At 52.7% G+C, this 14,236-nt stretch overlaps 1 protein-coding gene across 6 annotated transcripts in view; it reads left to right on the forward strand.

Annotated features, from left to right (window-relative positions):
• Nucleotides 1-14,236, forward strand: part of AKAP7 (A-kinase anchoring protein 7) — a 121,910-nt gene that overhangs the window by 21,462 nt on the left and 86,212 nt on the right. For all 6 annotated transcript variants that reach the window (XR_010308174.1, XR_010308173.1, XM_064170194.1 and 3 more), the window contains exons 5-6: nt 268-428; nt 13,721-13,833. Coding sequence is in view for 4 of the 6 variants with exons in the window: in XM_064170194.1 (XP_064026264.1) it covers nt 268-428; nt 13,721-13,833 (274 nt within the window). In the remaining 2 variants the exon portion in view is untranslated. The remainder of the gene's footprint in view (nt 1-267; nt 429-13,720; nt 13,834-14,236) is intronic.

Consider the following 14,236-nt stretch of genomic DNA (forward strand, 5'->3'; position numbering starts at 1 on the left):
TGAGGCCCCTTCCCTGAAGTTATTCCAAGTGAGGCTGGACAGGGCTCTGCACAACCTGATCTAGTTGGGGATGTCCCTGCTGAGGGCAGGGGTTTGGACTGGATGAGCTTTGGAGGTGCCTTCCAGCCCAGCCCCTTGTATGAATCTCTGACTGATGCTAACGAACCGGTGGGAGGCTTTGGCTGTGGTGATTAAGGGCTGTGTAACCACTGGCACTGGATTGGACTTTCACACAGGTGCCTTCCCCTGTTGTGTTTCTCTTAACAGAGCAGTTGGTGCTCTTGCAGACAGCAAGGCCTTTGTAGAAGAGCTCCTGAAGGGAAGAGCCCTGGACTTGTCTTTTGAAGGCATTGATCACTTCAGTAATGCAGTTGGATTTGTGAAGCTGGCAGAAGATGACCACACAGCTGTACTGAAGGAAGTAGCAGGTACAGCTTGGCCAGCTGATTTCAGTGCTTTGAAGGCTTTTGGACAGCCTGGGTGATAATGGAGCACAAAGAGAAGCTGATGCTAATTTAGTCAATGTTAATTTACCTTTAACAGCTGCAAAAGAAATTAACTATAGGCAGTGCTGTTCTCTGCTATCTTTTTGTGTAGTATGTGTGAAAACCACAGAGCAGGTTTGTAGGTGGATATAAAGACTCTGTCCTGCTTGGTTTGGTCCAGCTACAGTCTCCTGCTTCTCAGCTGACTGAGAGGCACTCCTTTATTCATCATAGAATGGTTTGGTTGGAAGGGACCTTAAAGATCATCAACTCCAAGCTCCCTGCCTCTCAACTAGGCTTGGTTGCTCAAGGCCTCATCCAGCCTCCCTGGGTAACCCATTCCAGAGTCTCCCCACCCTTGTGCTGAATAACTTCTTCCTCAGCAACAGTCTAACCCTGCTCTGCCTCAGCTTCAAACCATTCTCCCCTGTCCTGTCTCTAGACACCCTCATGTAAAGTCCCTCTGCAGCCTTCCTGTAGGTCCCCTTCATGTATTGAAAGCAGCTCTAAGGTCCCCCCAGAGTGTTCTGTTCTGCAGGCTGAACAGCCCTAGCTCCCTCAGCCTGTCCTTGCTGACTTCAAGAACTCTCTTTGTGGCTTGATGCCTCCCACCAGCACAGGTTGTTCAAGGCCTCATCCAGCCTGGCCTTGGACACCTCCATGCAGGGGCATCCGCAGTCTCCCTGGACAGCCCGTGCCAGTGTGTCCTCACTCTCAAGAATTTCTCCCTCATCTCCAGTCTCAGTCTGCCCTCTCCCAGCTCAAAGCCACTGTCCCTCGCGAGTCCTGTCTCTCCCAGCCCCTGTCAAAAGCTCTGTCACTGCACCACAGGATGCTCGTTGTGGTCTGGCCATGAGAGGGAGCTTGAATTGCACCAACAAAGCAGACATTGAACTGGCTTTGGAGCCTTGGCTTCTGAGAATTAATTTGTTAGGCTAAACATTTCAGTCCCCTGAGGGCACCCAGGACACCTAAGGAGCTCTTCCCTGTGATGTCAGTTTCCAGAGATGACTTTAGTCTCAGCTCACTGCATGGGTTTTCCTGACAGTCCTTACTAGCAGAGGGATGGAAGCAAGCCATGCTGCCTGTCTTCTTCTGGAGTGCTGCAGCTGGACTCAAGCATCAGCTGGCATTGCCACCATGCCACAGCAGCCAGGCATCTCTTCATACTTGTAACAGCATTCCTATGAAGGCTGCACTGGCAGCCTGTCATCTCTGCACTTCTGTGACCATGATGAAGCAGGACATGTTTTACTGCCTGAAGGATCTTCTGGATCTTGACCTCTGCTATCAGTAGAGCTTGAATGTTGCTGCAGCTGAGAAAGATCACAGAATCAGAGTCTTAGGGGTTGGAAGGGACCACAGATGATCATCCAGTGAGACCCTCCTGCCAGAGGATGATCACCTAGAATAGGTCACACAGGAACACATCTAGGTTGGTTTGAATCTCTCCAGAGCAGGAGACTCCACAGCCTCTCTGGGCAGCCTGCTCCAGGCTCCAGCACCCTCACACTGACAAAGTTTCCCCTCCTGCTCCCCTGGCACCTCCTCTGCTCCAGCTTGCCCCCAGTGCCCCTTGTGCTGTCCTTGGACATCACTTGCTCTCCAACAGCTCAGGCCCAAATCTATCCTGGTCGGTGGGGTTGTTCCTTCCCAGGTGCCAGACTCTACCCTTGCCCTTGTTGGATTTCATTCCATTTAATTTCTCCCCACTCAGCTCTCCAGCCTGTCTGGGTCTGGCTGAATGGCAGCACAGCCTGAGGGCTGTCACCACTGCGCCCAGTTTGGTGCCATCAGCAAACCTTCTGACAGTGCCTCTGTGCCCTCAGCCAGGTTGTTAAAGAACAGTACTGATCCCAGTACCAACCCCTGAGGGGCTCCCCTGGGCCTTGCACTCCTGTTGATTTTCCAGGAAGATGGAAGTGTGACTGTCTCTGCCCAACAAGATCTTTTAGTTCCATGGATGTGAGGAACAAATTCTTTACTATGTGAGGGTTGTGGAATACTGGAGCAGGTTGCCCACGAGGTGGTTGAGGCCCCATCCCTGGTGATCACAGTATCATCAGGGTTGGAAGAGACCTCACAGATCATCAAGTCCAACCCTTTAGCACAGAGCTAAAGGCCAGACCATGGCACCAAGTGCCACGTCCAACCTTGCCTTGAACTGCCCCAGGGACGGCGACTCCACCACCTCCCTGGGCAGCCCATTCCAGTGTCCAATGACTCTCTCAGGGAAGAACTTTCTCCTCACCTCCAGCCTAAATCTCCCCTGGCACAGCCTGAGGCTGTGTCCTCTTGTTCTGGTGCTGGCCACCTGAGAGAAGAGAGCAACCTCCTCCTGGCCACAACCACCCCTCAGGTAGTTGTAGACAGCAATAAGGTCACCCCTGAGCCTCCTCTTCTCCAGGCTAACCAATCCCAGCTCCCTCAGCCTCTCCTCGTAGGGCTGTGCTCAAGGCCTCTCCCCAGCCTCGTTGCCCTTCTCTGGACACACTCAAGCATCTCAATGTCCTTCCTAAACTGGGGGGCCCAGAACTGAACACAGTACTCAAGGTGAGGTCTAAGCAGTGCAGAGTACAGGGGCAGAATGACCTCCCTGCTCCTGCTGACCACACCAATATATTCAGATATTCAAGGTGAAGCTCAATAGGGCCCTGGGTAATGTGATCTAGTGAGGACATCCCTGCTGACTGCAGGGGGTTGCACTGGATGAGCTCTGGAGATGACTTCCAGCCCAGCCCATTCTATGGTTCTGTAATTCTGGACAGCAAAAGCAGAAATGATGAGTGTGAAGCCAGGTGGATCACAGAAGCAGTTTGGCCCCTGTTGTGCTGGGGATGTGTGCAGCCATGGGGGGTGAATCCAGCTGGGCCTCAATGAAGGTTTTCCCCTTGACAGCTAATTTGAAGCTGTGCAGATTGCCAGGGCAGTTTGCTGTGTAGTGGAGTCACCAGGAGAGGTCTGGCTGTGGCTCTCTGGGACGTGGTTTGATGGCCGTGGTGTTGTTGGGCTGATGGTTGGAGTGGATGATCCTTAGAGGCTTTTCCAACCAAAACAGCTCCATGTTGCTACATGAATACAAAAGACAGGAGCAGACAGTGGCAGGTGTGGGGCTGGAGAGGAGCAGTCTGTGCTGGCAGGGATGTTGCTGCAGGAGCAGCATACTTAGCATCCATCTGAGGGTGAGTAACATTGCTCTGGCTTCAGAAGGAAGGGAGAGAGTTTAAATCAGTCAATTTAGTTCACTTTAGTTCCAGATGGCTGAAACTAAGATAACTGAATTTTGCCTCTTATCACTTAATGAGTAACTTCCCATGATGGAAAACCTGAGAGTTGACAACTGCTGGAATTTGCCATGGCAGTGATGGGTTTGCACAAAGTGAACAGGACATCCCAGGCCAGACCCATAACCACTGCCCTGCAAGGGTGCTGCTGTGACATGTTAGGTTGTCTTCTAGTCCACGTGCCGTTAGTTCTGCACCCTGCCAGTGTGTGTAGCAGGACTTTCCTGGACTGTACAAGTGTGACTCACCCACAGCAAGAGAAGTGCTCTTTCAAAATGAAAGTGCACCACTTTGCTGCCTCCCAAATAGCAGCATTTCTGTCAGCAAATTCTCTCTCTGTATATGCTGTAGGGTGTGATGAATGTAACCAGCAGAGAAAAAGCATAACCATTGTGTTGGTGGTGCTGCCTGCTGGTGGTCCTTACCTAGCTGCAGGACTGATTCCAGCAGACCTCAGCATTGTTGATGCCTTTTGTTGATGCTAGATGAGGAGTGGATAAAAGCAGCTCTGCAGAGAAGGACTTGGGGGTGCTGGTGGATCAGGAGCTTGACATGAACCAGCAACAGTTACTGGCAGTATAAAAAGCTACCTGTGTGCTGGCTGCAGCCAGAGCAGGGAGAGCAGCAGCACAGGGAGGGGATTCTGCCCCTCTGCTCTGCTCTGCTCTGCTCTGCCCTCACCTGCAGCACTGCCTCCAGCTCTGGGAACCCAGCACAAGAAAGACCTGGAGCTGCTGGAGAAGGTCCAAAGGAGATGACCAGAGGGCTGGACCACCTCCCCTGTGGGGACAGGCTGAGGGAGTTGGGGCTGTTCAGCTTGGAGAAGAGAAGGCTCCAGGAGGGCCTCAAGAGCAGCCTTTCAGTATGTGAAGGGGACCTTTAGGAAAGCTGGGGAGGGACTTTTTACAAGAACAATGGCTGTGAGCTGGGAGAGGGGAGGTTGAGACTGGAGATGAGGAAGAAATTGTTGAGAGTGAGGGTGGTGAGACACTGGCACAGGTTGCCCAGGGAGGCTGTGGATGCCCCTGCCTGGAGGTGTTCAAGGCCATGTTGGATGAGGCCTTGAGCAAGCTGTGCTGGTGGGAGGTGTCACTTGGAACTGAGTGATCTTGAAGGTCCCTTCCAACTCCAGCTGTTCTGTGATTCTGTGATGCTATGATTTTCTGTTCAGCTTTGCACTACATGACACTTTTCACTGCTGAGACAACTGCTGATGGTTGTCACATTTTAGTGAGAACCAGCAGCTGCTTTTATGGCCTAGTGGATCACTGGCTGGTTTTATGAGTTTGTGCTTCCAGCAGCTAATAGTTATTAAATACACTTTGCTCTAAAGCTCCTCATTTTATTAGTTGCATGGGAATCATAGAATGGTGAAGGTTGGAAGGGATCTCCAGACATCATTTGACCCCCTTCCAGAGCAGGATCACCCAGGGCAGGGCACACAGGAACACATCCAGATGGGTTTGGAAAGTCTCCAGAGGAGACTCCACAGCCTCTCTGGGCAGCCTGCTCCAGGCCTCCAGCACCCTCACACCAAACCAGTTTCTCCTCATCTCAATGTGCAACTTCCTGGGTTCCAGTTTGTGCCCATTGGTCCTTGTCCTACCCCAGGACAGCACTGCACAGAGCCTGGCCCCTGCCCCCCAGCCCTCAGCTATTTGTAACTATTGCTCAGATCCCCTCTCAGCCTTCTCCAGGCTAACCAGCCCCAGGGCTCGTAGCCTGTTGTTGAGTTGGCCTCACTTAGGCGGCGTGGGAGCGGGAAAGACACGGCTCATGTGCGCGGCTGGGGTCCCTCAGTGCCTGCGCCGACTGGGTGGAGGGGAGGAATTAATGAATGAGAGAGGGTATTTATAAATATAAGTATTTAGTAACTTCCAACATTTCAACTCTCGCCACCCCCAACCACTGAACTTTAACATTAAATTGTTCTTTACACAGTTATGAAGAGGTTATGGAATATCTATCTACAGAAACTTATTAATAACCAGCAAACATTCAAACTGTTAACAGAGAGAGAGTTTTCCCCATGGCTTAATGCTGCCTGGGGTCTTATACTGTTTGCCCAGCAAAGCTGAGCTGAAAGCTGCTTTCTGCTCTATGGCAGAGGTAATAGAAATTACAGAGGCATCTACTCACAGTTCTTATCAATTATTAATCACCCTCCAGGGCTGCATCAGCCTATTGCAAGTGTCCAGTTCTTCAGGGTCTCTGACTGTGGACTTTGAGGCTGGAATCCTCCAGTTTCAGGGGAAATGGCAGTCTCTGACCTTGCTGCTCATAGAACTCATAGAACTCATAGAATCAACCAGGTTGGAAGAGACCTCCAAGATCATCCAGTCCAACCTATCACCCTGCCCTATCCAATCAACTAGACCATGGCACTAAGTGCCTCATCCAGTCTTTTCTTGAAGACCCCCAGGGATGGTGCCTCCACCACCTCCCTGGGCAGCCCATTCCAATGCCAATCACTCTCTCTGTGAAGAACTTCCTCCTAACATCCAGCCTATACCTAACCCTGGCACAACTTGAGACTGTGTCCCCTTGTTCTATTGCTGGTTGCCTGGGAGAAGAGGCCACCCCCCACCTGGCTACAATGTCCCTTCAGGTAGTTGTAGACAGTAATAAGATCACCCCTGAGTCTCCTCTTCTCCAGGCTAAACAGGCCCAGCTCCCTCAGCCTCTCCTCATAGGATTTGTGCTCCAGGCCCCTCACCAGCTTTGTTGCCCTTCTCTGGACATGTTCCAGCACCTCAACATCTTTCTTGAATTGAGGCTCCTGCTGGCTGCTCTCTCCAGGAGTACGCAAGCAGGATCTCCAGGTGCAGAGGCAGGAGTCTGTGCAGTCTGAGCATGGGTCTAATGCTGGCTCCTGAGGCCGATCACACGCAGACAAGTGGGTCTGCTCCTGGCAACCCACGGCATTGTGCACAGCAGGCACTCATACAAAGGCAGGCATACAGCTGCAAGGAGGTACGCAGGCAGGCAGGCAGGCATGTGGCGGAGCCACAAGCAATGTTGGGGAGGCTGCACGTGAGCCTGTGCACCCCTATTTATCAACTGTGGGCCAAGAGTTAACGGTCTCATTGGCCACTGGAATGACCAATCAGGTTGGAAGTCACCAAACCTTACCACACTAGGTAAAACCCACAGGCCTGGACTCCAGGTATGGGAATCACAGTATCACAGTATCACAGTATCATCAGGGTTGGAAGAGACCTCACAGATCATCAAGTCCAACCCTTTAGCACAGAGCTCAAGGCCAGACCATGGCACCAAGTGCCACATCCAACCTTGCCTTGAAGTGCCCCAGGGACGGCGACTCCACCACCTCCCCGGGCAGCCCATTCCAGTGCCCAATGACTCTCTCAGTGAAGAACTTTCTCCTCACCTCCAGCCTAAATCTCCCCTGGCACAGCCTGAGGCTGTGTCCTCTTGTTCTGGTGCTGGCCTCCTGAGAGAAGAGAGCAACCTCCTCCTGGCCACAACCACCCCTCAGGTAGTTGCAGACAGCAATAAGGTCACCCCTGAGCCTCCTCCAGGCTAACCAATCCCAGCTCCCTCAGCCTCTCCTCGTAGGGCTGTGCTCAAGGCCTCTCACCAGCCTCGTTGCCCTTCTCTGGACACGCTCAAGCATCTCAATGTCCCTCCTAAACTGGGGGGCCCAGAATTGAACACAATACTCAAGGTGTGGTCTAACCAGTGCAGAGTGCTAGTGCAGAGTACTAGCACCAGGCAGGCCCGAGCTGGGTGTGTGGGGACTTACACAATCAGGTGTCACTTTGTGCTCATTTACCCCTGGTGCAGGCAGAGACATGTCCAGGCAGAGCAGGCATAAATAAGCCTGCTTTTGGCCTACAGGCCCTCCATGACCCTCATAGTGATATGGTGCACAGGAGGTCAGTCCACTCATTGAAGCCAAGTGTGGTGCTTATAGCATGGAGCTCAGTGCAGGGGCATGTACTTCTGACAGGCTTGCACAGCAGAGCATGGGCTGGCCACAGGCACAGAGGCAGACCTGACCAACTGCCCCCTCAATCCCCCTTTGCGCAGCCAGCCACAGCATTCTCCTGTTGGCAGGGCTGAGCAGCCTGCCCTCCTCGCACAGCTCAGCTACAGAGAGCAGCTCCTCTGCTAGCCTCCCCAGGCCACTGCTCTGCAGCATCCTTATCAGAACCACCTAAGTCTGTTCAGTTAGCCCTGCTCAAGCCCCGGCAGCCTCTCATCACACAGATGTTGCAGGTCCTTCAGCACCCTCACAGCTCTTTATTGGACTCTCTCTAGTCTATCCCTGTCCCTCTCAAGTGAGAGCCCAGAACTGGACACAATCTTCCAGGTGTGCCCTCACCAGGGCAGAGTAGAGCACTAAATGCTGTGCTATTGGCAGATCTCTTTGCTCTCCTTTGTGTGTCCCATAACCAGAAGAAGAGGCTAAAGCAGGTGTGCAAGAGGAATGGGCTTGGAAAGGAGCTTGGCTTGGGAGCACTGTACTGCAGTGCCTCTCCTGCCCTGCTCTATGCTGCTCTTCACACAGGGGCTCAACATTGTGATCAGCTGTGCAGAGAGAGCCAGAAGGAATATTTTCAGCTTGCCAAGAATGGTGAGATTTGGCTCTGTGAGGGCTGCAGAGAGGACACAAGCAAGGAGAAGATCAAGGGTTTAACAGTAGAGCCATTGGGGTAGCAGCAATAAGCAGCTGAGATAAGAAATTGTCCTCCACACACTCTAGGAACCTTCTAGACTGCCTCTTCTCTGCAATATTAAAGTCCCAGCAGATGTCTGGCAGGTTAAAGTCTCCCACCAGAACAAGGGCAGGTGATCTTGAGGCAGCCTCCAGTTCCTTAAAGAGTAACCAATCAACCTCTTCTTGCTGGTTGGATGGTCTAAAACAGACTCCTGTGAGGCCCTTTTGGCCTTCTCCTTAATTCTCACCCATAGGGACTCAACTTGATCATCCTTAATCTCTACCTCCATGACATCCAGAGCATCCCTAATATACAGAGCCACTCCTCCACCCCTTCTCCCTTGCCTGTCTCGCCTGAAGAGTCTGAGCCACTGATGACAGCACTCCAGGTGTGGGAGCCATCCCACCACGTTTCTGTGATGGCGACATCGAAGTTTTCCTCTTGTACCAAGGCTTTCAGCTCCAAAGAGATGTTGAGATGCTGGAAGGTGTCCAGAGAAGGGCCTCACCTCACAGGGCCGAAGGAGCTGGGGTTGTTTAGCTTGGAGAAGAGGAGGCTTAGGGCAGAGCTCATTGCTGTCTACAACTACCTGAAGGGAGGCTGTAGCCAGGTGGGGTTGGACTCTGCTGCCAGGCAGCCAGCACCAGAACAAGGGGACACAGCCTCAAGCTGTGCCAGGGCAGGTCTAGACTGGATGTTAGGAGGAAGTTGTTGGCAGAGAGAGTGATTGGCATTGGCTGCCCAGGGAGATGGAGTCACCATCCCTGGAGGTGTTCAAGAGGAGACTGGATGAGGCACTTAGTGCCATGTTCTAGTTGACTGGATAGGGCTGGGTGCTAGGTTGGACTGGATGAGGTTGGAGCTCTCTTCCAACCTGCTTGATTCTATGATTCTAAGCAGAGAATCTGTTTGTAAGGTAAGGAGAAAGTAAAGCACACAGGAGGAGTTTGGCATTTCCACAGCAGGTAATCTCAGAGGGCAAGGAACTGAAATTGTTGTAAGCAATTTCCTTGGTTAGTGAGGGCTGAAAGGTCAGTGGAGCCTGTGAGTCCGTCTTCAGCTTTTGCAGTCTCTTCTGCACCTTGCTGTTTCCTGTAGCATGGATGCTCACTGTGGCTGGGTGTGAGATAACCAAGGCAGCCAGCAGAGTGCACTGCCCTTGGGTGGCTCCGGGGTGGCTGACGAGGAGATGCTTTCGTTAGCATCCCTCGCACAGGGCACAGGAGATGCGCTGGTTAGCGGCCGCTCAGCAGCGCCAGGTAGTGAGGCTGGCTGCAGCGTGCTCACTGCCTGCCTGCCTCTGAAGCACTCCTTGGGAATCTCCACCTTTGTTCCTTGGTGCTAGAAATGCCAGGCCTGGTTCTCTGAACACAAGGACAGCAAAGGCTTGCACACTTCCATTTACACTGAATAAACTGGACAACTTGGACAAATGCCCCCTTAGCCACAACAGTGAGAGGTGGGTTTGGTGGTTTCAAACAGATGCTCTCACCCATTTGTTTTTATAATCAGGACAAACTTTTGGGAAGAGTTGGGATGGGTTAAAGGCAGTAAAAGAGCCAAGTTTCACCAACATGTCCTTCAGGAGTTTGTCTTTCAGTCTGGCACTTTGAGCCTTCATCTTATCATTGTCTCCCTGGAGCCTTCTCTTCTCCAGGCTGCACAGCCACAACTCTCTCAGCCTGTCCCCACAGGAGAGGTTCTCCAGACCTCTGATCATCTTCGTGGCCTCCTCTGGACCCCCTCCAGCAGCTCTAGGTCCTTCTTGTGCTGGGTTCCCAGAGCTGGAGGCAGTGCTGCAGGCAAGCTCTGAGCAGAGCAGAGGGGCAGAATCCCCTCCCTGTGCTGCTGCTCTCCCTGCTCTGGCTGCAGCCAGCACACAGCTGACTCTGGGCTGCCAGTGGCTAGTGCTGGCTCCTGGGCACTTTGGCACCAACTGACACCCTCAAATCATTCCCCTCCAGACTGCTCTCAGCCACTCCTCGCCCAGCCTGGATTTGTGCTTGGGTTGCACAAACTGGAACAGGACAGATTGAGAGTGGAGATTAGAAAGAAATTCTTTAGAGTGAGGGTGGTGAGACACTGGCACAGGTTGCCCAGGGAGGCTGTGGGTGCCCATGCCTGAAGGTGTCCAAGGCCAGGCTGGGTGAGGCCTTGAGCAAGCTGTGCTGGTGAGAGGTGTCCCTGCTCATGGCAGGGGCTTGGAACTGGATGCTCTCGAAGGTCCCTTCCAGCTGCAGCCATTCTATGACTCTATAAATCTAAGGCTCACCTGATGTGTTGGCATCTGGGCCCAAAGTGGCTCTGTCCAGCTGCTCCTCGGATCCTGCTTTTTGAATCTTTGTTCTCCATGGATGTTTGCTGATGGAGAGAGCCAGAACCACCATGCACACTGCTGACAGGTGTTTGCAGTAGCTCACTGGTATGTGGCAATGGTACAGCACAGTGACTGCTCACTGTGGCAAAGCCTGAGTAACACAACCAAGTGACATTAGGGAATTGGCTTCAGCCTGGGTTGCCTTCTGGCACAGTGCAGAGCTGACTTTGCAGAGAAATGGCAGCACTGCTGGGGAGAAAAGACAGCCTCCTGCTCTAGAGAGAAGAGAAGCAAGGCCTTGCCTTTCCTCAGATGACACCAGCAGCGTGTGAGCTAGCACTGGCCCTGGCTCAGCCAGCATCAGGGATTGCCAGGGTGTTCAGGAGTTGGTGGTTTTTGTCAGGCAGCAGCCAGGAACACTCCAGGGTGACACTGCCCTTCATAATGATCTCAATGGTAGGATGCTGGAGTTTGGTGTTTGATGCAGGCTTTGGTTATAGATTCATAGAATCATGGAACTGTTTGGGCTGGAAAAGGCCTCTAAGGTCATCCAGTCCAACCATTAACCCAACCCCACCATGGCCACCAATCCATGTCCCCAGAGTGCCACAACCACACCTTTCTTGAACACCTCCAGGGGGGTACTCCACCACCTCCCTGGGCAGCCTGTGCCAGTGCCTGACCAACAGAAATGACAGAAGTGAAATTTTGAACACCCCCTGTTCTCCAGACCCCTCACCAGCCTCCTTGCCCTTCTCTGGGCATGGTCCTGCACCACAGTGTCCTTCCCAGTGCCAGGTACAGAGGCACAGTCACTTTTCTGAGCAGTAACATGAGATGGAAAGTAGGCATTTTTGGTTCCTGGTTCTCACCTCTGGTGCCATGTGGCTGAGGTCATGATCAATACCAGCAGCTGAAGTCGATGGCGTTGAGTTCCTCATTGCCTTGGAAGTTAGGTCCTGTACAGCTCTGAACGTGTAGGAAAGGGAGGGTGACCAAAAGAGCTGCTTTGTAAACCTGACTTCTGCCAACTGATACCAACAGAATGCTCCTAAAGTACCTGCAGGGAGGTGGAGTGAGGCTGCTGTTGGTCTCTTCTCCCTCCTATCAGGGGATAAAAGGAGAGGAAGAGGCCATGCAGGCTGCTGTGCAGGGTGAGTGTGTCTGAGAAGGGCAGTGAAGGTGGGGAAGGATCTGGAGAACAGAGCTGTGGGTGGTTTAATCTGGAGGAGGCTGAGGGCAGAGCTCATTGCTCTCTGCAGCTTCCTGAAAGGAGGCTGCAGTGAGGTGGGGGTTGGGCTCTGCTCCCTAGTACAGGTGATAGAAGGAGAGGAAATGTCCTGGAATTGTGCCAGGGGAGGGGTAGGTTGGAGGTGAGGAAAATGCCTTTGCTGCAAGAGTGGTCAGGGATTGGCACAGGCTGCCCAGGGAGGTGCTGGAGTGCCCATCCCTGGAGGTGCTCAGGAAGCTGGAGATGTGGTGCTTCAAAATGTAGTTTAGTGGTCATGGGAGTTGGGTTATGGTGGGACTCGATCTTAAAGATCTCTTCCAACCTCAGTGATTCCCTGATCCTGTGAAAACACAACCAGCAGCTCAGAAATGTTAAAGTGGCTTCACATGACAGTTGCAGAGCTACCTTTGGTTGGGTTTTCTCCAGTGTAGAGTCAGGCAAAACATCTCAGTAAATGCACAGAATGCAGTCACAGCATCACAGAATGGGTTAGGCTGGAAGGGACCTCCAAGCTCAGCCAGTCCCAACCCCCTACCATAGGCAGGGACACCTCCCACTAGAACAGGCTGCTCAAGGCCTCATCCAGCCTAGTCTTGAAGACCTCCAGAGAGGTGCAGTTTTACTCTGAGCTCTTCTGTCCTGATCCAGCAGTTGTATTGCCAGTGTGTAGTGGTTCTAAGTCTCATTTGTCATCTTTCAGGTCTAACCACGGGCTAAGAGTTGGCTGATGGATTCAGCCACATCCAGGGGAAGAGAGGCAGAGGAGATGCAGCAGTTTGGCCGTTACAAACATAAGGTCCAGAGTGGCACTGCAGAGCACTGCCAGTTGCAGGGGAGATGGCTGAATGCTGTCAAAAGCTGTTTCAGGAAGTCGCTGAGCCTGTAAAAATAGCTTCAGTTTCCCCCGGGTGTGCTGTGGAGCTGCAGAGCTTGCTCGGGCGGAGCCTGCCGGGGGAAGCAGAGCTGCAGTGGGATTTGGCAGCCTGGCTGCTGATGTTGATGCCTGGGGGAGCCGTGGCAGAGCCTGGTTTGTGAAGCCCCACAGGCATTGTCTGTCTGTGATTCTTGCTGCTGCCCTCTGATTCCCTTCAGTTCAGGCAATCCCCATCAGAAGCTTTAACCTTCATGTGTGTGATCAGACTTCAAATCCACTTTCCTGCTGGCTCAGAAGCCTGGCAGTGTCTCTTGCCTGCAGCAGCCATGCTTCCCTCCACAGTTCCTTAAAACCCTTTCCTGGGGCCATTTCTTCAAAGAGCAGCGTGGATATTAATGGCTCTGCACTGCTGCTCATCTTCCTCTGCTCCCAGGAAAGCACTTCACAGAATCACAGCATGGGTTGGAAGGCACAGCCAGTTCCAACCCCCTGCTGCGGGCAGGGACACCTCCACCAGCACAGCTTGCCCAAGGCCCCATCCAACCTGGCCTTGGACACTCCCAGGTAGGGGCACCCATGAGCTCCCTGGGCAACCTGGGCCTGTGCCATTACTTGAGTGAAGCCATTTTAACTGCAGATCTCCTATTTCAGCTGCAAATCCAGGACTCTTCACATGAAGAAGTAGGTCCTGCTGAAGTTAAGTGCAAATATCTCTGCCTTGTGGTGCTCAGCATCCTGTTCCTTCCCTGTGCAGTGGCTGTGACTCACCCTACAGCTGAAAGCACTTCTTTAAGCATCCTATCATGTAGTATCTTTGTACCTCTCCACCTTTCTTCCCCCTCAGAGATTATGAAGAAGGTATTTCAAGAAAAGGGCATCTTGGCTGGAGAAGAAAGAGCTTTTAACCCACACCTGACCTTCATGAAGCTGTCCAAATGCCCACAGCTACGGAAGGAGGTGAGTTCCAATTTCCCGTAGCCCAGCAGCAATCCCAGCGTTTGTTTTGGAGAGAAAGGAGCTGCTGCCTGTGGTGCAGCATCCTGCTCTCGACTTGGCTGGCAGCAGAAAAGGTGAGGCTTTAAAATATTGATTTTGAAGGAAAAAACCCAGTACATCTACAGTCTCAGCACCAGTCCTGTGCTGTGCTTTGAGACACCAGCCCTGACCTTCTCAGTACAGGAATCACAGAATCTCAGAGTGTTAGGGGCTGGAAGGGACCTCCAGAGATCATCCAGTCCAACCCTGCCAGAGCAGCATCACCCAGGGCAGGGCACACAGCAACACATCCAGGTGGGATCTGAATCTCTCCAGAGCAGGAGACTCCACAGCCTCTCTGGGCAGCCTGCTCCAGGCTCCAGCA

Source organism: Pogoniulus pusillus, chromosome 33 (assembly GCF_015220805.1).
Source record: "Pogoniulus pusillus isolate bPogPus1 chromosome 33, bPogPus1.pri, whole genome shotgun sequence".
NCBI classification, from domain to species: Eukaryota; Metazoa; Chordata; class Aves; order Piciformes; family Lybiidae; genus Pogoniulus; species Pogoniulus pusillus.